At 45.0% G+C, this 27,960-nt stretch overlaps 1 protein-coding gene across 4 annotated transcripts in view; it reads left to right on the plus strand.

Moving 5' to 3' along the window:
• The window catches only part of PTPRG (protein tyrosine phosphatase receptor type G), a 713,505-nt gene that overhangs the window by 635,336 nt on the left and 50,209 nt on the right, over positions 1-27,960 (plus strand). For 3 of the 4 annotated variants that reach the window (XR_007150245.1, XM_047849347.1, XM_047849348.1), the window contains exons 14-15: positions 9,618-9,704; positions 22,950-23,041. Coding sequence is in view for 3 of the 4 variants with exons in the window: in XM_047849347.1 (XP_047705303.1) it covers positions 9,618-9,704; positions 22,950-23,041 (179 nt within the window). In the remaining variant the exon portion in view is untranslated. The remainder of the gene's footprint in view (positions 1-9,617; positions 9,705-22,949; positions 23,042-27,960) is intronic. The other variant, XM_047849350.1, reaches the window with a different exon arrangement.

Here is a 27,960-nt window from a genome sequence, read left to right on the forward strand (position 1 = left end):
CATGTCTCACACATACATCCCATGATAGCTTAGCACAACTGACATTCGGCCAAATCCACGGGAGGTGGGGTCAGTGGGCCTGTTGTGCCAGCGCCTTCCTGTTGAGCGTCCCCTGCTGTCTTTGGCCAGGGAAGGTAGAGGAGCCAGTGTTGGTTGAGTGCCCACTATGGGCCAAGCAGTGAGCAGCAGCAGCATCCACAGTGTTGGACTTGACAAAAACCAATTTCAAGCAGCCTTACGCTCACAGGGAAAAAATCCGTTGATTCATGGAATTAAAAAGTTTGGCGCACGAGGCCCCGCTAGATTGGCGAGAAGGAACCAGACAGAACAGCAGGGCTCAGCTTGTGTTGTGTGCCTGTGTTTCTCTCCCTCTTGTCTCAGATTTGCTCTCCCCGTGTGGGCTTTTCTCTGAGGCCCTCTGTTTCCACATGGTGGCCTCTGGGCCACATGAGACATACACCCTCCCATCCCTGTGGAAGGGAAGAGAAATTCCCTTAAGTGTTCCATCTCAGCCCCAACATGGTGTCTCTTAGAACTGACTCAGGTCATTTGTTCACCCCTTGAACCTGCTGGAGGCGTTAAGGACTTTTGTCAGGCCTGGCTCTTAAATGAACTGTAAAGCCCAGAAGTGAGGTCTCTGCCATCAGAATCACATGCACAAAACTGGACAATGGGTGTTTTCCCAAAGGACCTCCAGGGCCCAGAAAGTGACCAGATGCAGGTGCCAGGTAGACAGAAGCAGCCAGTGTCTCAACCTTCAAAAGAAGTGGCAAAATTAGAACCAGGGGGAGAGGGGTGTCTGTTAAGAAAAAAGAATTCTGACTTGGATAGCAAAGAAATACACACGTGGGTAGTAGGAAAGAAACAAAGCAGGCATGCGAGCTCAGCCCGGCCAGCTGAGGGTTCTCAGCAAGGACTCTGCTGTCATGCATGCATGTGCCATGGACTGGAAGAAGGGCCACTCCCCTTTCCTCCCAACTATGGAGGACGTTTGGAGGCTTATGTCCAGAGCACCAGGAGAGCACAAAAGCAGGGCTGCATGGAGGCCTGATGCCCAGGCTGGGTCTTAAAGATTAAGCCTAGTGAATAAGGTGAGCAGGCATGGGGCCAGAGAGAATCTGGCGGATCGTAAGCAGGCATCTGGGGTTCACTGTCACTGGAGTTGGGGGACAGCGAGAGCCAGATCATGAAACACTTGGGGTGCCGCCCGAAGGGATATGTGCCTTAGCCTAAGCGTGATGGAAGGGCGTGAAGGAACCACAGCTACAGAAAGGCAAGATGAGAAAGAGGCAGTCTTGGGGAGCGGTGAGGGAGCGGCCTGGGCCCAGAGGCAGACAGCCTGGATTTGGAGCCAGGATCCACTGCTCACGACCCATGGCCTCAGAGCATGTGTTGTTAGCAGGGGCTCAGTTATGCCCAAGTGGGTGAACATGAGTTCTTGGGAGGTGAAAAAACGTACTCTTTTAAGGCACAGATACACATGTAGCACACAAAAGCACAGCACGTTATTGGTGTTAAAATTTCACTGGGGGGTAGCGACGGGGGAGGGCGGGAAGGCTTATTTATAGGCCCCTTAGGAAGTGCACTTGGTCATGATGAGCCCCAGGTGATGTGAGGAAGGGTCAACCACTATATTGTACACCTGAAACTAATAGAACACTGTGAACCAACTTTTTGAAAAGGCCCCTTAGGAGAGGTGCCAGCGGGAAGAAGAACTGAGAATTTCTTCATCTGCAATATAGTCCAGAAATGGGCCCATTGGGCTCCCGTGAGGAGTAGGTGTGTGCTCTGGAAAATGGTTATCCCAGGGCCTGGTGCATGATAAACAAGCAATGATAGCTGTGTTATCCCCGACTTTAGTGAAAAATAAAAATTCACTTCTGGGTCCTGGTGTGCCAGAAAAGAAGTTCTTTAACAAAACCAGATTTACAGATCTAAATGAATGCTGTCCCTCACACGTAATCAGTGTGTGGCTGTATACTTTCCAGTCATGTGTCATTGCTTAAAACATGGCTTGAAAATAGCTTTTGGAACTTCCTTCTAGAGTTCATTCTTCGGAATGCTCTCAGAAGTGCCAAGTATTTATCCTAGAAATAGCTCAAAGTCATGTGTTTGGAGCTCAGTAGAGTATAAATGTAGGTGAACCAACTGAGGAGAACAGAACCACGTTGGACCAAAAAGGAAAGGTTAATGAAATGGGTTTGGGGGATGCTCCCAGTGGGCCTAAAAGCAATTCCAGAAGAGCAGATCCCTAAGTAACTAGGTTAAAGGCATGACTCAGCCAGCCCACTCTTCTTGAAGCCCAGTGGTCAGCCTCATTAACTCATGACCGGCTTCATCAGAGCAAGGTTCATTAGCTGCCACAGACACTCTCCAACACCCTAGTGGTCTAAAACACAGAGTTCATTGGTCATCAGTATGTAGACTGATGGACCTGGGCAGCTCTCTTGCACTTGGGGCTTCTTTTTCTGGGACACATGTTTCCCAAGGGGCTTTAGCAGGGATTAAAAAAAAAAATCAAGGAGGCACCTCGTTCTCAATTGCATAGCCCAGAAGTGGAATCCTTCAGGACCGTTGGCCAGAGGTAGTCCCACAGCCCCCAGGATACATGGTAAGGTGGAGAGCACATGGATATTCCTTGAGTGCTGCCAGAAGTATCTTTAAATATTCAGACCCACTGGCATCATTTGGCCAAGAGGATGTTTCCTTGAAGGAACAACTTTGGAGGCCAACCATCAGATTCATCTCATTATTTCACATTTGGCCCGAACGAAAAAAATATGGCAGCGACCTGATTTGTATTTTTTAATTTTTTTCAATGAAAAGATTCCCAGAGGGCCACTAGGGTCTCTTTGAGCAGTATTTTTATAGGCGGCAACACGGATTTGTGGGAGAAACTTACCTTTTGATACTGGTTCGCTCAGATAGATATTAGAGATAGGATGCTACAGTTCTTTGTTAAATGCTCCTTGCAAAGGGCTGTATTGAAGAGCTATAGGAACCCACATCCATAGCAATGCAGAAGTCGCTGTGAAGTTCGGAAGAAATAAATGTTTTGGAACAAAGGTCAGGGTTATAGGGCAGCTAATAAAGACGAAACCAATGAAAAATCCACTAACAGGCACAGCTTGCCGCCTTTTGAAAACGGTGCCCTGTGTGTGCCTTTTAAATATCGTAATCCATATCAACCGGGCAATGGTTCCTAGCGGTAATCATTTATGTAGAAGTGAGGGAGAGCCAATACGTGGAAGAATTTTTAAAGTGGGCCATTTTGGCCTTACTACTCAGGATGGCAACAAAATGCACCTTTGAATTACTAACAGTCAGGAAACGCATTCCAAGAGCTCCCGATGCCCTGTCTTCCCAAGACAAGCTGTTTACATGGCACCAATGTGCTGACGTTCCTGAAAAGACAGGGAGCCTCACAGCTGCTACCACTCAGAAGGAAGGGGGAGTTTTTGGAAGGTTTCATTTTGATTTGCATAATTCGAGGTGGATGCCGGGCGAAGAGCTCTGTGCAGGCTGTCCAGTTCCTGTGCTTGGGCACACCACTTGTTTATTTATGAACTTGCTCTGTAGCGTAGCTTAACTATTGTGAGCAAGACGTCAGTGTCCATTTAGGATTGTGAGTATTGGCCGAGATCATTAAAAAATTTTTTTCTGCAATCCAGAGGACAACTTCTTTGAAGGTAGCTCTTTTCTCTTTGAGCCAAATCTCCCCCCTCTACAGTAGCTATCGTAAGGTCTTGAGAGCCAAGAATCTTTGGAGTTTTTACCATACTGCACAAGTGCTAAGCAGATTACATTGCCCCCTAATCAGCGTTCAAATCCTGGGAGTTACTACGTTTTGCACATCAGAAAACCAAGGCTTGGTGAAATCAGGTAGACGTGCCCAAGTCACAGGGTTAATCTTTGGTGGATTCTGGATTTAAACCACCATCTCATAGCCCACTGTCATAATCACTTTATTTTGGGGCACCTGAGTGGCTCAGTCAGATGAGTTCTAACTCTTGATTTTGGCTCAGGTCATGATCCCAGCGCCGTGGGATCTACCCCCTTGTTGGGCTCTGTGCTGGACATAAAGCCTGCTTAAAATTCTCTCACCGTCTCCCTCTCCCACATGTGCTCTCTCTCTAAAAATGAAAAAAAAAATTTTTTTAAAGGCTTAATCATTACATTATTTTGCCCTAAATGAGGAGTAGCCTGTCAGGAGGCATTTACTTCCTTCCATAGCCTGTTTTCATAACACATACTTGTTGAAAAGATCCTGTGGTTTGGATTTGCCAGAATCACATGGAAGAAACTTTACAGGACCAACTGTAATTTCAGGGGTTGGAGAAACAGAGTCAGTTTTGGTATTGAATCAGATAACCTATTTGTTCTTTCTTATCCCAGCTAATCAGTGCTATCTTACCTTGATGACAAGTTGAACATCAATATTATGGAACATAATTCTAGCTTAAAGAACTTTCCAGAAACGTAGAGCAACGTTAATTCTCAGATTCAGATAGGGCTGAGCTAACTGCATGGACTCTGGAGCAGAAAAAATGGAAACTCCAAGGGGCAATATTAACATCTGACCCATGTTTGTTTATTTGGTGTTAGAATTTCATGCTCTGATCTGAGAAATTGATGTCCCCCTTGAGCACATGGTTGAGTCATCTATAAATTCTGCGGTAGATGAGTCAACACTGATTTAGCGCTGCGGGCAGATTAAAAGATCTCTTTTACGCCCACCTTTTACACTTGAAGAAATTTTGCCATGTGTTGATCCCTCCTCATTAAGAATGCCATTCAAGGGGCACCTGGGTGGCTCGGTTGAGTGTCCAACTTCAGCTTAGGTTATGATCTCATGGTTTGTGAGTTCATGTCCTACATCGGGCTTGCTGCTGTCAGCACAGAGTCTGCTTCAGATCCTCTGTTCTCTGTCTCTCCCCTGCTCGCTCGCTCCCTCGCTCTCTCTCTCAAAAATGAATAAACATTTACTTTTATAAAATGCTATTCACAAAAACAAGTGAATTTTTTTTTATTGACATGATTTTTTGCTTTGTTCTTTGGAAGACAGCGTAATAAGAGGGGATGTGGGGTGACTGGGTGTCTTAGTCACTTGGGCACCCGACTTGAGCTCAGGTCATGATCTCATGGTTTGTGAGTTCGAGCCCCACATCAGGCTCACTGCTGTCAGCACAGAGCCCTCTTTGGATCCTCTGTCCCCATCTATCAAAAATAAAAATATGAGGGAGGAGATGCAAACCCTAATTGAGGGGGTTGTGTTGGCATAATGGAGGCTCCACCAAACAGATACAGGTGAACACTGAGTGTGGGCGTGTGGTAATGCCCCTCTCCTGCTCAAAGAATGACTGACCACATGTGCCCCAGTAGAACGTGGATCCCTCCTGTAGTCCCACAGAAACAATGACAGAGCTGCCATGAGCCTGGGTACATGCTCTCTACCCACCTGCTCTAGCAGCCAATACTTCCCAGTTTACTCTCCAGTAACTTGATTTGATTTAGGCATACATCCCCCTCCATCCCAGGGAGGTCACAAAGGAGACAGATACCATTAAGAGTGATTTCTCCCATGCATGTGCCTGTGCACAGATAGCAAAGGGTCATCCCCATACCCGATAACTGTTGAGTTGCTACAAAGCAAATGCTATATTATTTAACCCTAGAGCTGAAGCAGGTGGTAGCCAGGGTGTTAGGACTGCGTCCACCTTCTTCCCAAGGGAGGAGACCATTTCCAGGAAGGGAATGACTTTTCCGGCATCACAGAGCTTGAATGTTTTAGAGGGACTCATACCTAGGGTTGGCTTTTGTTCACCGGAGACCCTTTATGGCTGGCCTGTTTATTCCTTCCTTTGTTGTTTGTTCATTCAAAGACCTTTCTTAAGCATCTAGTTTGTACCAGGCACTGGCCATCCAGCAAGGAGGCAGAGTTCCAGTCTTCAGAAAGCATGTAGGCTAATGGGGTAAATAAGCAGGTAAAGAAAGGTAATCCCAAATCGAGGTCAAAAACAGGTGGCCCCTACACCTGTTTTATTTTGCAGATACACTGTTCTTAGAAGTCTGGATTCTTTTGGGGTGCCTGGGTGGCTCAATTGGTTGGGCATCCAACTTCGGCTCAAGTCATGATCTCACGGCTTATGAGTTCAAGCCCCGCATCGGACTCTGTGCTGACAGCTCAAGAGCCTGGAGCCTGCTTAGGATTCTGTGTCTCCCTCTGTCTCTGCCCCTCTCCTGCTCATGTTCTGACTGTCTCTCTCTCTCTCTCTCTCTCTCAAAAATAAATAAACATTAATTTTTTTTAATCTGGATTGTTTTGAAAATGGGAAGATATTTCTTAAAACTCCAGCTATCTGGGTTCTCATGTTAAATGTGGTAACATTGTTGTCATGTTCTTTTGTGGCATTAGTGGGCTGGATAGAGCTAAGAGTGGGGAATCTTTGCGGGGAGAGGGCCACCAGCTCTCCAGTCTGTCTGTCTCTGCCCTCCCTGCAGCCTCCTGCCTGGGCCCCCTGCATTTGGGCTCCCCCGCGTTGCAGTAGTGACTTAGGGTATGTGCTCTGGAACGGGCTCTGACCACTGCCAGGGTGGGGTGGGAAGGAGACAGAGTCAGGAAAGGCTCCTTGTAGGAAGGATGTTGAGCTGTGATTTTCACAGAACAGAGAATAGCCACAAATGCTTGGGGCAGAGCTCTGTGTCCGAGCGGACATAGAGGCACTCAGTCATGGCATGATCAGTACTGCCAGAGGGAAAATGCTGTCAGATTGCCCTTCATCCATGCAAAATAAAGTCTACTTTTGTGGGTGGAATCAGATTCTTTTCCAGGGGATTTGGCATGTACAATGGCACTGGGTCAGTCCAAGATGCTCTTACGTGGCTTGTGTGTGGAAGGGAATAGGAATGAAAAGCAGGTTTATATTCTTTTCTCCAGTCTAGAAAAATCCAGGTTTGCAACTCAGGTTTTATGGTGGCTTTGTGGGATCACCTTGGTCTTTTCTGCAAACAGGCTGCTCATGGGACCGCTGGTATTCCAGGCATCCCTTTTGCTTTTGAAACTGTCGATTGCCCCTGCCACTCATCCCTTCCTGGGACCTGCGTCTGTGGCCGTATTTCAAGACTATTTTTTTTTTAATCATTAGGAATAATTTTTACAGTTCAACCCTTCAGATCCTGACGATGTGTCAAGCCAGTGGGGAGAGCTAACGTGCGTTGCATGATGCCAGAATACGGCTCGCCTCGGAGGGCTTGAGTTTAAGATACGGTGGAGCTAAACTGTCTTGCTCTGAGATGCTAAAAGGCATGGGGGTGGGGAGCCTTCTGAGGTCCCCAGCTGTTCCTTGAGGTGGGCACTGTTTTTTTCTTTCTCCCTGCAGCTGTGTGCCAGGAGATCTGGGTCACGTGCCCGCTAATGCTGCCGATCCCAGGCAACTTTTTGCTCAATAACTGTTTCCCAAATGGCTACTCGGGGCCTTTTCAGAATTTACAAGAACTGTCAGTTGTTATAGTAACCGGCCCCCTGCTGTCGAGTTTGGCCCTGAGATGCCAGTCGAAGCTCTTGGAACAGGCTAACACTTAGTCATTAGACAAAAGCAGGGAGGGATTCACTGCTGAAGGTTGCCATTTAAACGTACTCCATGATCCTTCAAAGAAGGGATTGGTTCTGTTAAGGAGGAAGTGGATGCATCCATTTTTAAAGCAAATGGACTTTTCAGGAAAGGGAGATTCCTGCGTTGAGTCTCTCCTACGTAACCAACGCCTGTCTTTGGGTTTCTCAGAATTAAGTGTCCTCTCTCCCAGGGTTGACTGTGTCTGTTCTTTGGGTTTGCTCAGGTGGCCCCCTCGATTATTCGAGGTATTAGTTATTGGTTTTATGGCATTTGCTTCTCAGTGAAGTGTTGTCAGTTTACGGGTGGTAGTTAGAAGCGCCTGTGATTGTGTGTGAGGAAAAGCTGCGGAGATCGCCGGCTCTGCTCCAAAATTCCCGAAAGAGTGAATCTGGCAGAATTCAGAGTAGGGCTAAGGGTTGAGAAGAAGTCTAAATATTTTAGAAAGCTGCAAATTTCAAGTTTCTATGAAGATTTGCAAAAACACTCCAACACACTCGTGATTTCCTCAGTTAATGTTCATCGCTGCACTGAGTATGTTCGTGATGTTTTGCGGACAGTTGCAGTTCCAGAATGTTCTCAATAGAGGGAGAGAAGTTCTGAATTACAGCACACTGCTCCCCCCCACCCCCACTTTTTAGTCCTGTTCCCAACTTGGGACTTCTCCAAATTTTGGTTCCTGTGGCAAGCCCTTGTATCCAATATAGAAGCCAATAATTATCAAAATAAATAAAAGTTTGTATTAAAGGAGAAGAGAGGGGTGCCTGAGTGGCTCAGTCAGTTGAGCATCTGACTCCTGGTTTCAGCTCAGGTCGTGATCTCATGTGGTCTGTGGGATCAAGCCCCACATCTGATTAGGGCTGAGCATGCTTGGGATTCTCTCTCTCTCTATCTCTCTCTCTCTCTCTCTCCCCCCTCCCTCCCCCTCTCCTCCCCCCCCCCCCCGCCCCCTGCTTCTTACCCCCCGCTCCTGCTCGCTCTCGTGCTCTCTCTCTCTCAAAATAAAAAAATAAATATTAAAAAAAACAAAGGAGAAGAGAAACCTAACACGTATTCAAGGATGTTCATGTCTGGAAATAAAAACTACCAAGTAAATCAGAAGCCCTCAAATGTTCTTTGGAATTACATACCTGAATTTAGAGTTCTACGTGGGATTCAGCAGAACTTCCAAAGAAAGAGAACCTCACTATTAAGCAAGTTTGTCTTTGCTTTTCTATCAAGAGTTTGGAAAGAATAGGCGTCATTCTGTTGTGAAATCCTGAAGCTCAGGTAGTTAGGGGATTAAATGTAATCAAGTCAACACCTTCTTGTGTGGCAGAAGTGTATCTTTCAAATGCCAGAAGCAAGACTCAGATGCTGCAAATATTTAAGTTCTAATGGGAAACTAAATATGGGACATCGTATGTGGTAGTAACTTGATGACTGCCCCACCTGCTCTGAGTTGCCTCTCCCACATGTTCTCCAATCTGGGTTATGAGTCAGGAAACTGTCCTGAGATGAGAGGAATGAATGAAGAAAGGACAAAAACCCAGATTGATCTAACAACACCACATTCACATACGTGGGTGGCGGATGGCAGGTTCACATAACCCCCCGGTACGTTCCGGCTGAGTTCTGTTTATGTCAGAGGTGTTTCAAACGATCCTCTTGGCCAAAGCTTCGTGTCAAGGTGGAAGGTTAGATACGTGAATGGGAAAATCCAGTAGTGATTGGACTTGGGATATCTTCTACCATTAACACCAGGAGTGATAAAGGTTTCTAACAAGTGAAGACCGCTTTTAAGAGCAAAGTTCCCATTTCATATTAATTAGCTAGAAGCACAAACAAACCTTGATAAACCAGTCACCTTTGTGTGTAAGCTTTCTCTTTTGAAAATGTCCCAACTGGAGCCCCATAATGGGTGTGTGTGTGTGTTAAGTGGGAGGGAGGACTTGGGTGTGGAACTCTTGGTAGCGATTGAAAGTACTGTCTTCTACACCTGTTCTCTTTTGTTTTTTGTCTATTTAGAGGGTGTAACAAAATAAAGTCCAAGGGCTTTCCCAGACGTTTCCGTGAAGTGCCTTCTTCTGGGGAGAGAGGAGAGAAGGGGAGCAGGTGAGGGGCGGTCAAGCTTAGGGGGGTGGGGGTGCCTCTTTGGCCGGGACTGGCTTGCCAGAGTTTTGTTTGTTGCCCTGGGGATTAAACTCCTCTAGACCCCACAATGCTGCAACTTACCTGTCCTACCCCAGCTCCCAAAAGGAAGGATTGGAAATACCAACACAGAGTGTGGGGTAGCTGGTAGCAATGAAAGTATGACCTGTGTGTGCCTGCTTTGCATTATTTGGTGATCTGGGCGGGGGGGGGGGGGGGGCGGTTTTATTTCTAGAACGGGACATACTGGGAATTTTCTATGTCGGTTTGTCTGTATGTCAGTTGCATCCATTATCTTTCCAGAATTTCAGATGCTTGCATGTTTTAGAGCTTTAAAAAAAAATGCATGCATTTAGCCTTACAAGTGAAAGATAGCTTTTAGAAACCTAAATGTATAAATAAGGAAGAAGAGTAGGAAGGGGAGAGAGAAATGAGCAAATGGGGACACAGCATGTGTTTTTCCCTAAGAGTGAAATTTTTCAAAAACGAAAGCACGTGAGTTCTAGGTAGCTTGAATGCTGGGAAGAATTATTGTTCTGTAATGATCTGTAATAAATCTTGAGAAGTCCTGATCACGCGATCTTAATCACCCCACATTACCACCTATTGTAATATTTCTGTGTGGCTTATAGAAGGTAAACTCCACTTAATATGGTAATATTTTAATATTGCCAATTAAGATAATTCAGTAATCAGTATCCTGTGGTGAGTAGTCCCTTATTACTTTCAATGAAGCAATTTATAGAATTTACAGTAAGAATTTTTACATGGAATGATTTCTCTCCCATGGTTGAGGCTAAGTATTGAGATGAAATTTTAGATACCCATCGACTCTAATCAAGTACACTTACGAGATCTGAGAAGGTACGTTACAAGGGAATTGAGGAAGATGAATGAGAAACTCTGTGATCTATCTTTTTTAAGCCCTATGATGTAATTTTGCCTTGAAGGGAAAAGTGGTCACTGCTGACACCAGAAATGTAATTTCTTCCTAAGATCTCTTTTTATGTACTCAGGTCCTCAATTTTTTTTTTTTTCAACGTTTATTTATTTTTGGGACAGAGAGAGACAGAGCATGAACGGGGGAGGGGCAGAGAGAGAGGGAGACACAGAATCGGAAACAGGCTCCAGGCTCCGAGCCATCAGCCCAGAGCCCGACGCGGGGCTCGAACTCCCGGACCACGAGATCATGACCTGGCTGAAGTCGGACGCTTAACCGACTGCGCCACCCAGGCGCCCCTCAGGTCCTCAATTTTTAATCTGTTTTCAACATGCCAAAGTTAAAACTGAATGAGAAACCCCTCTGTATAGCTTCAGATTCAAAGATCTAATCTTGGAGAGGACACTGGATGTCACATAAACGCCTCATATTCATGCCCAGTCTGTTATAAATACAATGTGGTTTTGACTGTAACACATTGAAAGTTGTCAGCACCTCATGGACACCACAGAGATAATGCACATCTCCATTCTGTGTTCTCCCCAGAAGTGATGCCATCGCTGGGTGGCCCGTGATTTATTCTAATTTATGCTCCTGGCCCTAGATGTGGGCGTGGGCTTATGAGAGATGTGTTTTAGTTCCTGGGAGGATGTACTTTGTCACGAGGTGCTCAGGATCTCTCGTTTCTTCTGTGCTTCTAAGTGCCTGAAGCTCGGTGGCGAGGGGGGGGGGGCGGGGGGGGGGGCGGGGGGGGGAGCACAGTGACTTTCATTTAGATCTACAAGTTGAGAACAATCTTGGGAAGCTGTAAGTATTAACAGAATCCGCCTGATTATGAAGTGCATCTTTTACTTGCCTTTTTTGACAGTGTAGTAGCAAGAGAAAGACAGACCTTGGCTCAGAGAGAGACAGGTTCTGCTGGAGCTTGGCCTGTTCCTGGTTGTGTGGCCTTGAGCAACTTAACAAAGCCCTCTGAGCCTGGATGTCCTCCTCAAAGAGTGGGTCCAGTGATGGTTCCTTTTCATGGGGTTGTCCTAAAGAGGTAATGAGGTAGCATTTGTGAAATGTTTAGTGGACGTGATATATTACCCCATCAAGAGGATGAGGAGAGAGATGCTCTGGGAAGTTGCTTGTCTGGTCTACTCCGTGGGGATGGCTGAGCGGGGACAGCCACATGGCAGTCCGAGTCCGGAGCGTGGCCCCTTCACACTGTGCTGCGCTCATCAATCCATGATGGGGAGTGGGCCGGATAGACATCCTGTCCTCAAATCTCTCCTGCTCCTTATGTGGGCCGCCCTGCCGTACTCTGTTGACAGGGCTTGAAGACCACCAGCCCACTCTCCCCTCTCCTCCCTCCTTCTTTATCCCAGGAGCCTTGGCAGCAGCCTCCTGACCCAGTTCTGTCCTCTTGCTGCTCTATAAAAAGCCCTGCAGAGGACAGGGGCCCTGCCCTCCTCTACCAGGCTGCGGATGCAACAGGGAAGCCAGGCCAGACAGCCATCTCCTGCGTTGGCCTCTTTTTATCCACTCCCGTTTCCCGTTCTGGTCCGCATCCCGTCCAAAATGTGGCAGGGATTGGGAAAAGAGCCCAAAAAGCTGCCTGAATAGCGAGCCTTCAAATGGTTAAAAATAGCTGTTGCAAAGTCTCTGCACAGAAACCTAAAGGTAATTTCCATTTCCCCATTTGGTCTGACCTCATTTGCCTTAAACAGTCTCCGCCCCAGTGGGAGGAAAAGGCCTGTATAGTCTCAAGGTGGACAGAACCCATAAAAGCGGGACAGTGGCTGCAAGAAGTGACCACTGATTAGTTCCCCAGAACGTAGGAGAAAAAAAATTAATAATAATAAAAATGAGATCCAAGTATTTAGTTTTTCAAAACAAGTAGTTGATTTAAATTTTGAATTAGGTAATATTTGACACGGTTCAAAATCAAAAAGGTTAATATTATATATACCATTACATCTCCATTCCGTCACCTACCCACCGGGCTCCCTACCTCGTTATAGGTAGGTAAGCATGATTGCTGGTTTGTTGTCTCTTCTTCCAGACCTTGGAGGTGGGGTGTGTGTGTGTGTGTGTGTGTGTGTGTGTGTGTGTGTGTGTGTGTAAGCAAATATGAATCTATATCACCAGATCTCCTTTTATACAGTAGAACACCACATACACTATCCTACACCTTGCTTTTTTCACTTAACATGATTTTTTTCTCTGCGCATATGGTTTCCTCCTCCTTTTTTTTTTTTTTCTTTTACAGAAGCACAGTATTCCTTTGTATAGTTGTCATGGTTTATTTAACCAGTCCTCTATATGGCTGTCATTTTGGGCTGTTCCTAGTCTCTTGTTATTACAATCAATACTAGGGTGAATAACTTTATGTCATTCTGCAAGTGGACAAGTCTGTCTGAGGATAAAGTTCGGAAATGGGCTGTGCCAGGAGCTACATGCATTTGTAATTTTGACGGATGGCGTCAAATTGACCTCCCCGGTGCCATACCCAGGGCAGTTTCTATCAGCGACACCGTGAGCACCTGTTTCTCTCTGGCTTCCCCAGGAGAGAGTGTTGTCAAATGGGAGCGATTATTCCAACCACCCAGGGGAAAACGATGGTGTCTTCGTGTAGCTGGAGTGTGTTTTCTCTAATCCTGAGTGAGGTGGGGCATCTTTCTTCGTCTCCTTTTTGTTTTTTAATGTTTTATTTTTTGACAGCGAGAAAGGGCATGAGTGGGGAAGGAGCAGAGGGAGAGGGAGACACAGAATCGGAAGCAAGCTCCAGGCTGAGCTGTCAGCACAGAGCCTGATGCGGGGCTCGAATCCACAAACCGTGAGATCATGACCTGAGCCGAAGTCAGAGGCTCTGCTCCATGGACTGATGCCCCCACATCTTTCGTGTTTGTGCCATTTGCATTTGTTAAGCTCTAAACTCTTGGTCTTTTGCTCCTTTTTCCTTTGCATTGTTGGTCTTTATCTAATCAAGAGAGACATTATTGTCAGCAGTAAGTGTGGCAAATACTTTTTTTCCATAATCTGTGGTTTGTTAACTATGTTCATGTTGCTTCTTGGACTTCTTATAATCAAATTTATCCGTAAACTTCTCTTTTTTTTTTTTGGCTTCTGGATTTTGAGTCATCATTAGAAAGTCTTTCTCCATTCCAAAATGATCTATTTTGGTACTTTTATGGTTTCAAATTTTCATGTTAAATTCTTAAATCATTTGGAATTGAACGTGGTTGATGGTGGGATGTCTAAATCAACTTTTCTCTTTCCCAGATGTATTTTAAAAGGACTATCACGGGGCTGGTTAGTGAAGAGGCATGTGATACCTCGCTAGATCCTTAAAATAGCACACTTCCAGCTAGAGTCTGACCGACTTATTAGTTCAGTCGGCATGTTAATGACACAGATAGTTGCCAGAAAATTTTTACCAGAATATTTTATGATACAGATGTTGGATCATATGTGCAGTGAATTAAATGTGAGTTTTCATTTCCTACCTCCTGTCCAAAATGGGTTGGGCTGTCATGTCCCCATTAACCACCTCCATCAGTGGGGGATTCTGTGTTGATGCCTTAAAATAGTGGAAAGCGGAGGCAGAGAGTCCCTTAAGCCTTAGGCCAGAAATTCAGAACATTCCAGGCCAGGGTCCTAACTCAGTGTGGGACAGCTAATTAAAAAGCCCCTGACTTCAAGCCTTCTTTTCTGGGTAATAGCTCGGAAGACTGAGTACTGTCTAGAGCTCACATCCATAAAGGCAGCCACAACATAAAAACTGCCAGTTCAGGTTCTTGGTCTGTTGAGATGTGGTTGACAAAATGACCCCTGCTGTCTTATCCCCTGGAAAATACTAACCAGCACTTCAGTCATTCCTAAGAGTCTCCAAGGATTGCTTGGCAAACTTAATGTTTAGCATGAAAGTGTATTGCTCGGAGGTGACTTTTGTCACCTACATTCCTTGGATGCTATTGGCAGGCAGTTTGTATCCTCCAGTGAAATTCTCACTGCAAAAATCAGATTTTTGTCACATCTAGCTCTAACAAGAGTTGAATGGGCCATCTCTCCTAGCCATGTGAAGACCCAAGATATTTAGAAACATTTTCTCCTCATTGATTGGTGTACCCTCTCTCATGCCTCATCTGTCTTCACGGTTTGGTTCGCTTTTCTCTCCCCTTCCCCTCATCTCCTCCTCGCCTCTGACGGGCCCTAACTTATCCACAGTATAACAACCATATGTCCCAGGATTTGCAGAATTGTCCTGAGGTGAAATATGTCATTTGATTATTCCCAAAAGGACTTTGATATTTGTCAGAACACATGTCCTTTTCTTTCCCGGTTTGGAGAATATGAAAATGAGAAGTGCAATTATGACTTCTTCCGACTTTTTCTTTCTAGAAGATTCCTTCCTGTAGAGACTATAAAACTCAGCTAGCAATCATTTCACATACAGTAGAGGAAACCGAACGGCAAGTGAATGGTTGCCTATGAGAAATCTCAACTCAGAGTGGGCTCTTTTCCAAGTGAGACCCCTGAGTTATTTCAAGCAGACATTCCTCTTTGAGGAAAAGCCCGACAACACCCACAGCCTTTTCCTTCTATTGTTGTCTTTGTCACTTGAATTTCTAGAAACATTTTGCCCTAATAAATCAACCCACATCTTTTTAACACAGCTCTCAATCATCTTCTTTGAAGGCACATGAATGTTTTCAACTTTCTATTTATAAGTGGCTCTTGATTCATACATTGTTTACTACGACGGATCCATACACAAAAGTAAATATTAATGTGATTTCTGTACTCCACGACATGAAAACAAATGGGATTATTAGCAGGCATGGCACTAAATTTAAATGAGGGCAGTATATAAATCAGTTAAGATTGCTTAATGAATATTCAACAGCAGTTCAGCCAACTGCCCATTCTTCCCTGCAATTAGCATTTTGAGCTGCACACTGCTGACAAACCCCTTGTCACCCTGATATGATTATAAAACCATTGAGCTTAATTGAAAGACAGTGACTGGGTTTCTGATCCGCACACATCATTTGGTTATTTGGTCATCCGAGGTTTCTGTGGGACTGCAGAGGTGGTGTTGTGATCCTGCCCTTGCGTGGGCCCCAGCAATCGTGATGTGGAGGGCGGTGTTGTTGTAATAAGCCAGAGACCCTGGATAAGAACAAGGGGACCTCTCAGGCTTGTCAAAAGGGATGTACGTTTTGACCCAGATGTCTGTACATCTCAGGAACCTCCGCTTCTATAAGCAAGGCTGGAGATGGTGTCTTTGGAGGACCCCTTTCGGTATACAGTGGTGCTGAGTGGGGTTCCAGACCTTCCTGCTTTCTGGACTCAAGGTCAGCATCTTTGCTTCTGAAAAGTATCCATCACCTAAATTCTTCCCAGATCCTTGTCAGAGGGGCAGGAAGAGACGGAAGTAAGAACACAGATAGCAAAGATTACCTTTGCAAGTACCTGGAAAATGGGGAGCAACAGAGAGGAAAGCTTTCCTGTAGAACTCTGATCCTAACGGGTGTTCCATGTTAAGGGGGTGTCCTTATTCCTGGAAGGACACAGGGTGGGAGAATGGCCAGTCTAGAGATTTCTCCCTCATCTTCCTAGTTTCCTGCATTTTATTTGAATAGTAAGTCTCTGTAACTTGAGTGATTATTGATACTGACACAGTACCGTCAGCACAGCTGACATCCGGGTATGTGTGTGCGCGTGTGTCTGTCTGTCTGTCTCTCTCGTTAGGAGAACCAATTAAATACTAGGCCTGCCATGTGCTGGCAAGTGTGTGCACACTGCAGCGGGGAGCTCAGAGAATTTACATTGATGGCTTACTGATCGTGGTCGATATTTACTGCCTCCTGACTAGATCATGCGCTGTGACATGGGCAGTGATTTTCCTTTTTTTTTTTTTTTTTAATTTTTTTTTTAATGTTTATTTCTGAGACAGAGAAAGACAGAGCATGAGTGGGGGAGGGCAGAGAGAGAGGGATGGAGACGCAGAATCAGAAGCAGGCTCCAAGCTGTCCGCACAGAGCTGACATGGGGTGACATGGGGCTCGAACTCACAAACCATGAGATCATGACCTGAGCCAAAGTCGGTCGCTCAACCGACTGAGGCACCGAGGCACCCCGCACAGTGCTTTTTCAAGCACGGAATTCTTGGTTTTTGAAAAAGCCTCTCTCTTCGAAGTATCTCCCCTATCTAAAAGGACGAGAGGTTATTTTCAGAAATTTTAGTCAAAGACCAAATGTTCATGACTGTGCACTTAACATGTCCGTGGGCTTCTTACAAGTTCGACTGGTCCATCCATGTGCCTTCCTACCACAAGGCCTCAGGCACCATACCGGCCTGGACCACACAGATCATGGGTTGGGCTTGAGGCCAAGGGAGCTGCTCGCCAGCATCCGTATCGATTCGATCGGCTACTAGAGAGGATATCACCCGCTACCCTCCTGACTTCCCGTCAAGGCTTTCCTAGAAATCTTAAAATTTTAGAGCCCACGTTAGTTTTCTAAAAATGGATGAGTGAATGGAGAGTGATAAAGCGTGTTGGCATGTTGCTACTGAGAACTTTCCATGAGATGCACATATATCTAATAGGTTGGCCATCTTCGGTCAAGCACCAGAAATACTGGGCTTGGATTTAGGAGAGGTGTTGTATGAAAAATGTAAATGTTTAAACAGTAGACTGTCAGGCAGTGTGGAGAAGTACTTTCTCAGTGAACATGGCACAAAAGGAGTGCTTCCAACTCAGGGACCAGCAAACGCACATCTCCCCTTCTGTTTGCATTCTGGCCTATGGGCCCATTGAGTTGGACCTGAGGAAAAACTGCCTTCCTGCCAGCTGGGATGTCTCTTCCTTGCTCCCCTCTAGAAGCATTCAGTGAATCCTTGATGTAGTTCTATCTTGCTATTTCTTCATTGCGATGAGTTTTAGAGAGCCATCTGACTCCGTGGTTTTCAGATTTGTGCAAGCGGCAGATGCTTGGAATCAGGACGTCAGAACATCCGTGAACTTAGAAGTAAATATTGACCAATTCAGTTGCATGAGAAAAATGACAATTTAATTTGCTGGCAGATAAGCAGAGCAGCCCACAAAGGTGGTTTGAAGAGTAGCTTTAGGAGGAGAAACTTGAATTTGAGAAATCTGTGATCTGAGAAAACACTTCCTCAGTATGGATGGCAGAACACTCCACTCCACCTTCGAGAAATGCCAGCCTATTTCTGAGAACTGAGGTTCCAACAGAAATGGAGCAGAAGACCTTTCAGATTCTTATTTAAGTATGTGAAATACAGTTTATTTTTTCTGTATTTGAGAGGATTATGTTAACATCCTTGAATTCTTAACTACAGTTTTTTAGCCCATCTGGGACCCTATAAATTCTAGGCTTACTTTTATGGTCCCTTGTATGGTACGTGCCGTTTGAGATTATTTTATTTCTTCAGTGGCTTTCTTAGAGCACTGGAGGGTCTGGAACCATTTTCCCTGTATCACAGTGCTTCTTAACTGGGGGCACTACATACCAGCCTCCATGGGGCGGGGTGGTTCTTCTAGATGACACAGGACTTTGCCACACCCTGGAACTGTTCAGCTGGAATCAGTAGGAGTGGGGCTCATCCAGCATGGGTGCTTTAAAAGCTCCCCAAACCATGGGGCACGTGGGTAGCTCAGTTGGTTAAACACTCAACTCTTGATTTCGGCTCAGGTCGTGATCTCACAGTTCATGAGATCGAACCTCGTGTCAGGCTCCAAACTGATGGCTCAGAGCCTGCTTGGGATTCTCTCTCTCCCTTCTCTCCGCCCCTGCCCCACTCCTGCTTGTTCTTTCTCTCCCCCACCCCCATCTCTCTCAAAATAAATAAACTTTTTTTAAAAAAGCTTCCCAAACCAAAGAGATACATATGTACTGTTCATTGATAACCATCACTTGATTGAAACCTTACTGGTGTGCGTGTGTGTGCGTGTGTGTGTATGCACACACACGCACACACACGCATGCATCTGAGAGAGAGAGAGACTGACTGATTTAAGGACCCGCCCCCCCCCCCAAAGCTGAGGTGTACCTAAACTGGGGAATCTATGTTTCAGGAGAATATATGTTGCAAAGTAGATTAGGGGAAGCAGAAGTTACCTAATTTGAATCATTATTAAGCCAGTCAGGTCAATGAAAAAAAAAAAATCTATCGTCACTTCCTTAAAGGGTGCATGTTAGTTATGGGGGTGGGGAGGGGGAGTGTGCAGCATGGAAGGGAAGAAAAAAGGGGGAAAGGTAAGAATATAAGGTATATGGTGAGGACCCAGCATACTATAAGTGGTAATTAAACTTGTAAATATATTTTTCATTCCAAACATGGTCCACTTCATTGTTTTCCCTTTTTTAAGGTATTTGCATAAACCAGTGTTCATTGTGAAGAAATCATACTTTTAGAAAATGGCCCTTTCTGATCCACAATCTTTGATTCAGGGAGGCATTTTTAGAGTGAATTGGACCTGCCCAGAAATTGGAAATTGCATGCACAGGGACACACGTGAGCATTTTCAGAAATTTTATCTCCATTCTCCAAAACTAGAGACAGTACTGACTCTTCGAACACATCGCAGTTGAAACATTTAAGAGGCATTAAAATTTGAGTTTCTTTTCCTTCTTTTTCAAAATCCCTACCTTTACTTGTTTATCCCTGGACACTACTAAAGGCCAAAAACAGTCTCTCATGGGACTTCTCTGAAAGGAGCGAGTTAAGATACAATGTCATGTGATGTTGACCCTGAACCGACTGCTTTTCTTCATCATTAAACCCACAGTGTATGATTTGTACACAAACAGAATTCACACCAGTGTGGTCAATGGTAGTGAAAAGTTGACACTAAACTAGAACCTGAATCAGTCCCTCACTGAAAGTAGACCTCCGGTAATTAGTGATTAAGGGACTAAATCTCTAACCATGTGGTTCATCCATAAAATGGAGGATGAAGCAAGCATTAATGAGTTTATTAGTTCCTATTTGTTATAGAAGAGTCAGGTACAGTATGATTGATTTTTTATTACGGACAAAAGAGAAAACGGCCTGTGCGTCTGTATTTGAGTGAGATGTAGCCCCTGAGGGATCTCCCCGCGCCATTCTTGCTGCCCTATTCCCCACTCATCACATAGCAGCCCAAACGAGCACCTGGAAGGAGGCAGGTCGGACGGTGCCCCTCCACTGACTAAAGCCCTTTGTTAGCTTTCCATTTTCCAAAGATGCCAGTGAAGCTTGCGGTCTTGGATCAGGTATGATCTGCTCTTGCCCACTCGTCCCCCCCCTTTCCTCTTACCGCCCTTCCCTACTCTTACCTCTGGTTTCCATTCAGTTCCTACAACACGCAAGCTCACTCCGTTGTATGGCTCCAGCTACTTGATCTGCCTAGAAAGTCTTCCCCTATGGCTTCCCAAGGCTAATCTTCTTCAGGCAGGTCTCCACCCCAGTGGCACCTCATCCTGTTTTACCTTCTTCATCGCCCTGGACTGTTTGAAATCACTTGCTTACTTGTTAGTTGCAGATTTTCACCCTGAGAACGAGGCACCTTGTCTGTCTTGTTGGTCAGACTGCCCTGACCCCTCACCACCAATGATCAAGGGACAGTAATAAGAGAGGAAAAGCATGGAAGGTTGTACCCCAAAAGGTTAATAGTAATGATCCCTAGGCGGAGGATGTGGAGTCATTTTAATTGATTTCTTTCCCTTTTGTTCATGTGTATTTCCTAATTTTTCTGCTGACATCATGTATTATGTATGTACTTCGAATGCTTAGCCAGGCTTAAGGAAGTGGTTTTAAAGCTTCTAGGCAAGAGAGCTTTATTGCAGAGCTTCTATTGCAGAGAAGGCATTATCTGCACGCGCCACACTGTGCAGTAGGTGCTGAATAAATGTTTGCTCAGTCTGCTGAAACCATTATTCTAAGGGAAGGCATTTCCCCGAAGGTCTGTAGGTAGTTACGCGCCCCCCCCCCCCAGTTCCTGTGTGGGAAGAAAGAATGTATGACGTGCATCAAGGTACTTAGATGTGAAGACCCGTGTCTCCCAGGTTTCTGACCTTCATCCGCAGGGCTGTGCTTGTGTCTGATAATCACGGGGTTATTTTGCTCCAGGGAAAATCCATTATAAACAGCACATGGGGCACTAGGGTGTGATGTGCTTCAGTACACGCTGCTTTCATTTATTTATTTATTTTTCCCAAAGAGAATGTGGAGCCGCATGTAACAGTGAGTGAACAGTCTGCCTGCCTTCTTCCAGAAAAAGAATCTACAATATAGTTTTTCCTTTCTAAGTCACTTGGCTTGAACAGTCCCTTGGCCGATAACAGTTCTTTCTACTAATAGCTTTGTATGTTAGTAGTTGAATAGGTATGGTAATTATGTCTTAAAACAGGAGACTTATTTGGGGTGTGTGTGTGTGTGTGTGTGTGTGTGTGTGTGTGTGTGTGTGTTTCTAGTTGAAGTCTGACCTGGTAAATTGAATGTCATTTGTTTCAGTGTTAGCACTTCTTGGGGCTAGTAAATACTTGAATGGTCTAGTATCTCAACAAAAGCAGGTTTTTTTCAGCTAGGACACTGGGTCATTAAGGTTCTATCTCATTGCTGAATCTGTCACCTTTGTTTAACTTTAACGCTGCCTTCTGGAAATCTGCAAATTTGGGAGAGGGAGGAATCCAAGACTAGAAAACTTGATGACTAATTTAGAAACAGAAAGAAGCTACTCCCTCAGACAAGAAAATCATGTGGGTTTTTTTTTTACATGGGTTTCCATCATTTTCACCTTCAGTAGAAGATTCAGTTATTACTAGAGCCCTAAAATACTTTGTTCATTTCATATCCACGTAGCTGAAATCAAACTGACTGGCATTCTTTCCAAATTTAAGTAAAGGCAGCTAACGATGCATAATGGAAACTTGTTTTATTATTTCTAGTACAAATGCCGGCAAGTCATAGAAAAAAAAAATCATTGTTTGAGCCTTCCGCAAGAGCAGTCCTGCAAGACATGTGCCGAGTAGGAGTGACTTATGTTCAGAACCCCCTAATGGCGTGGAACAGCCATCCAGATTGCTTCTAGAACAGTGCCCAAATGTACAATTGGTTAGAGCTTCTTTCCGTCTGGAAACAGGCACTGCTTAAAGAAAAATGCTGTGCCCAACAGAATCGTCCCAGGATACTTTGGATTAGATGAGCAGAGACAACTCTGAAGAAAAGTTGACTTAACTCTAGCGATTGGAATGCAGCCCCCAGGAAAAGCAAAGCTGTGGTGTGTATAAACAGGGCTTGGTGCGAGGCGCCAGAGGAGCGGGCTGGATCCCAGGGACACCGAGCACCAGAAGGATGCCGCCTGCTTGGCTAAAAGACCCAGCAGCAGGGCCAGCTATTGTGAAGCCCCTCCGCCAGATGAACAGGGACCCTTCTCTGGTCACAATAGCCATTCACGCTGAGCAGCCTCATTAAATATTCAGCCTGTGCTTCCGGCAGCTCATTAGGGCAGCAATGAGCGGTGACGTGGATGCTGGAAAGCCGAGGGCCAGCCAGCATCAGTAGGCAGAGGCTGAGTAAGCTGCCGATGGCTTTTCTGTTCACTGCCTGTCCTATGATGACCAGTGTTTGCTCCCTGCTTTGCCTGAAGTACAGGTAAAATAAAAGCGAAAACAGGCAGGTGGCACCTAAGAGCTGCAGGTTTTTCCCTCTGAGGTGGTCTGGCAGGGACCTCGGATAGTGAGTGCTTGCCCCCTTAAAGCCCTCTGACCCTCTTACAGCGCTGACTGCAGCTTTGGGGGGCCTTTGCTAAGCACTAACAATGTGGTGCTATTGTGTACTTGGGCTGTTTGATGACTGCATTCGGGAGGGTTTGAGGTTTGGTTTTGAACTTGGTGCTAGAGGTTTCGAATACCAAATTACTCTTCTGTAACAGGTCAAACTCAGAAATATTTGGGGGTAATCCAAACAGTTTGTGCAGCAGGTTTACGACATTGATGCCAAGTTCTCATGTATTTGAGTGGTTCACCACTGAGACTTTGCCTTTTGACTATCAGGGTAGATCTGGTACAATAAAAAGTAAATATTCTGCAGCTATCGGGGGTTCTTCCAATAGACTGAATGTTGTCCTTAAATCTTGTTACTTTTCCATGGGTTTGCACTCAGTGCTGTGTGATATTTAAAGCTGCTGAAATCTGTGAAAGAAGAATTGAAAAATGAACTCAAAGTGTATTTTCTCTGGTCTCACTGTTTGCATGTTTTTCTCTTCCCTACACAGAAAATGTTTTCAGACAGCTCATTTCTATGTGGAAGATAGCAATTCACCTCGGGTGGTCCCCAATGAAAGTATCCCTATCATTCCTATTCCCGGTAAGTAAGACACCCTCTTATTTCCAATAGGCTAATTGTTTTTCTCTTCTGCTTGTACTTGTGTGTGACAGCCATGACAAAATATTATTTTCATAGCCTTTTAAAGCTTGCCCTAAGAGATCCTTAACTCAGGGTGCTTTAATGAAATCTTTGCTTCTTTACATATCTGCGGCGTGATGGAAGTCCCCTTTAAGAGGAACGAATACCTAGGAGTTAATCCACAGAATAGACTCCCGTGCAGGGAGGGGAAGTAACAGTAGACAAAAGGGAGAGCAGAGATACTGGCAAGCCACTTGGACTGAGTTTCATTTTGATAGGCAATTTGTGCTTACGTTTTTTGTTTTTTTTTTTTAATCACGATTTGTTGGTACATTTCTCTTGCGTTTTCTCCTAAGATTCCTTACTCTGAAAATACTTAATCTTAGCGTTGGCAGTTTGGGTTCTTAAGATTTGGGGTGGAAGTCTAGGGATACATTCTTGGTCCAGGACGTATTTCGTTTGTCCTCAGGTGAAAAGGTGAAACGCTCAGTCAGCGTGAGGGGTAGGGACTGGTGGAATGCACTGGAGTAAATCCTAACAAATGACATAAATCTTGAGGAGGTCAGGAGCCGGTTCGTTGTAACAGAGGAGACGTGGGAATTGGAGATGGCTCCCACCGTGTTTATCTGGTGTCCCTTCCTTTTTGCCAGATTTGAACTCTCTTCCTCTGGGTTTCATTACGTCCTTGTGAATATCTGTCTTTAGATCTCTCAGACATCCATCCTCCTGACGTTATATCTTTGTAAACTGAGGCACTGCTTGTAGTAGTGTCCCACACGCCTGCAGCTCCCCTCTTTCTCCAGAATGGTCTTCACCGTCGAATATCCCATGTATTGTCCTTGTTGGTGCATCGTCTCTTCCACCTACACTGAGAGCTTCATAAAGGCAAGTGGATGTCTCCTTGGTGTGAGAATAATAGCTGGCATATAGTAAGCATTCTTTAACTCTCTGAATGAATGAATAAGTGAATTAACATCAGCAGACCTTTCTTCGGGTTCTTGAAAGGCTCTATCTGCGAAGCTCAGAGGTACAGTCATTCTCTCGGTACCAAGGAATGCTTCTGTTGTTTAAAAATCTTCACGAGGTGCAGTTATGGTTGGGGATTTAATTGGACCTTTACGTGTCCATATATGTTAAGTCATTAGCTATTGTTGAGCTTGGCCGTGTTTTCTCCATTCTGGTCAGCTTCTGTCCCTAAAGCTTGTCACACAGAAACAAGGGGTAGCCGAAGAGTCTCTGGTTAAGTTCCGACTGGGTTATTTCATGGCTGCTAAACAATTCCTAGACAAACAGGACAGGTGTTGTGTCACCCTCCTTTCTTGACTGACCGTCACCCTTGGGTCTCGTTGGAGGAAATTGCACTCTTGCCTTTGAGAGGAGAAGCAGCAGACAGCAAGCCTTAGTCTTCTACTTGCATGGAGTAAGTAGTTTTGTTGACACCACGGGATTTGTGCACTGGCATGTATATAATCATTTTCCTCTTGCATCACCTAGAGTACATGTTGAACTCTGGAAAATTCCTAGGAGCCTCTCTCCCTATGAACTGATTTTCATCTGACAAACACAGCCGTTGGGTAGCTGTGCGGTTGAAATCTGTTTTAAAATTTTTTTTAATGTTTGTTACTCATTTTTGAGAGAGAGAGAGAGAGAGACAGAGCATGAGTGGGGGAGGGGCAGAGAGAGGGGGAGACACAGAATCCGAAGCAGGTTCCAGGCTCTGAGCTGTCAGCACAGAGCCTGATGTGGGGCTTGAACTCACGAACCATGAGATCACGACCTGAGCCGAAGGCAGACGTTCAACCCACTGAGCCACCCAGGCGCCCCGAAATCTGTTTTAAAAGGCTAAATCATGAGATACTTCTTGGGGCTGTTCTTCAGTTTTTATTTTATTTTCTCACTGGATAGGGAATCAGAAAATCTACAGTCCCCCCCCCCCCGCTGCCTCCACCATGAAACCTTTGGTCAGTGCATTGACCTCTGTGAGCCTTAGTTCCCAGAAATCTGTAAAGTGAACAGGATACTTGATCTCCTTGCACTTGAGGCAGTGGTAAAAATCACACGAGATACTATGTTGTAAAAGCATTTTGGACACTATAAGCCAGAAACATCCGTTGTTGAAGCTTTCCTTCCCAAATTATGGTATTATTCATCCCAGGAGCCTTGGAGAGTGAGCGTTTGCATGGTACTCAGGTTAAGATGGTCCCAAACACTGAACCACGCCCACTGGGTGTGGTCTGCCACACCTTGCTCTTTGCCTTGGACTTGAGGGTGTTCCGTTCACCGGAAGCCTCACAAAATGCCATCAGTCGTGCCTGCCTTGCCACACCTCTGGGTAAGGTGTTTCACACCGGAAAGGCTTTCGAGAGTTTTCTGCCTCGTTTCCCAGCTACCTGTTGAGTCACCAAGGTAAATAGAGTAGTCCCCCTGCCCCCCTTCACCGTGGGGTATATGCCCTGCAACTCCCAGTGGATGCCCGGAACTGCAGATCTCCTCAAACCCTATATATACTGTTTTTTCCTACACATACATAGCTGTGATAAAGTTTAATTTATAAATCAGGCATAGGAAGAGATGAACAATAGTAACTGATAATAAAATAGGACAGCTATCACAATACACTGTAATAAGGGTTAGGCAGTCTCTCTCAAAATACTCTGCGCTACTCACCGTCCTTGTGATGGTGTGAGCTGATAAAATACCTGTGTGACAAGACGAAGCGAGGTGAATGACCTCGCATTCCGCTACTACTGTCCTTCTAACCAGACCTCAGGAGAAGGATCACCTGCTTCTGGACCACGGCCGACGGCAGGTAACAAACCTCGGATGAGGGGGCACTTCTGTACTCAGAACCCGAGGGCGTTTTTTAACTGGGAGTTTTTCCTGATTCATACTGGTAGTGTAAGTACATGGGATGAAAATTGCTTTAGATTCTCCACTGGTTGAGAAATCCATGGAGGTCAGTGGTACCTCACTTGACATAGGAAACGCATCCTTGAGGAGCTGGAACACCTCTGTACAAATGAATTAGTTTAAATCTGCAGGGCGGTGTGATGGTGAAGGACCTGGAGAACCCGAGAGTGAGACCAGTCTTTCTGTTTTCACAGACCACACAGCCTTCCCTGGTCACATGCCAATACAGATCAACGCGTGTCTGTCTCCCTTAACTGGGAAAGAGTTATTTTACATAACCTTTCTTGAAAGAGTTTTTAAGTTAATCACATTCTCTAATTTTCCTTAAACAAAACCCCCACTGTTCCGTTGAGTAGTTATATTTGTAAAATATTTTGTAATTTATGATTCACGTTAACAATCCATTATTCTGTTTATTCTTATGGTTTCTTCTGGTTATTAGCATACAACTGTGTCCTGCGTAAGAAATTCAATGTAAGAAAAACGCAGTTTTTAATAAATTCGTGAGTTATTTTCACTCTGATGAAGCTTTCAACCCAACTTTTCCCTAGTGGAGACCCTCATGGGGTCATTCCGAATGGTTTACCCTAGGAATTATCTCATCGTTCATATTTCCAAAAATAGTAGGATATTTATAGAACTCATATGGAATGTTTGTTCTCCCCCAGTAGACCTGTTAGATTTTCTTCTTGTTCAAAACCTAATAACAGGACACCTTGCCCTCTGATTTATGAACTTTATCACCTGAACTCCTTATGTCCTATAACTGATTATTTAAAAAATGAGTTTTTCAGATATTTTCCAGGTACTGGTTTTTCCAGTATTTCCAGGGGCACCTTAGGTTCAGCGATCAACTCTTCATTTCAGCTCAGGTCATGATCTCATGGTTCGTAAGATCGAGCCCTTGCTGGCCTGAGGGCTGACAGCATGGAGCCTGCTTGGGATTCTCTCTCTCTCTCTCTCTCTCTCTCTCTCTCTCTCTCTCTCTCTCTTTCTCTGTGCTCCCCCCCTTCTCTCTCTGCCCCTCTCCCACTCACACTCTTTCTCTAAATAAACTTAAATTTATTTATTTGTTTACTTATTGATTTATTTCCAGGCAAACACTATAGTAAACTGAGCCATTATGCTGGTTAAAAACGTATGCCACAGGGTACGATTGAAAAGCCATCAGGCACCAAACTGTTACAAAATAAAACTTGTGCGTCAGCACTGTAGACTATGGAATGAGGTCTGCTCCTAGAACTTCCTTTACATTGAACCTCTTTAAGAAACCATCATCACATGGGGCGCCTGGGTGGCTCAGTCAGTTAAGGGTCCCGACTTCAGCTCAGGTTGTGATCTCATGGTCAGTGAGTTCGAGCCCCGCATCCGGCACTGTGCTGACAGCTCAGAGCCTGGAGCCTGCTTCGAATTCTGTGTCTCCCTCTCTCTCTGCCCCTCCCCCGCTCATGTTCTGTCTCTCTCTGTTTCTTAAAAAAATGAATAAACTTTAAAAAAAATTTTTTTTAAATCATCATCATGTAACGTGTATTGAGCATTTACTGACAACATGGTTTATTTTCACTGCAATCCTAGAGAGACCAGTGCCATTGATATCCTTCCCTTAGAGATGAGGAAACTGAGGCTCAGAGACACTGTTAATTCGCTCAAGGTTACACAGAGTTAGCATTGGAATGCATTGGAGTCAGCATTGGAATCGGCTGTGTGGCTTCAAAGGACAGATGCCTAGAAAAGGCTCCACCCCTGTTGGCATGCTCTTCTGACAGTTCTGATCTCTCAAGACTTCAGGCTCCTCATTTGGATGTTGCTTCATGAAATCAAGGCCTTTTCAAATATTCATGTGTAGTTTTTCTGAGCTCTTGATCCTTATCTTCTTTCACCAGCACTGACCATTTGCTTCTCCATTAAGTTCTCCTTCATCCCCCTGAACAGTTTCATTATTTTGCTGAAGTTTCTTCCATATCAAAAAC

This window comes from Prionailurus viverrinus, chromosome A2 (genome assembly GCF_022837055.1).
Source record: "Prionailurus viverrinus isolate Anna chromosome A2, UM_Priviv_1.0, whole genome shotgun sequence".
Classification (NCBI taxonomy): domain Eukaryota; kingdom Metazoa; phylum Chordata; class Mammalia; order Carnivora; family Felidae; genus Prionailurus; species Prionailurus viverrinus.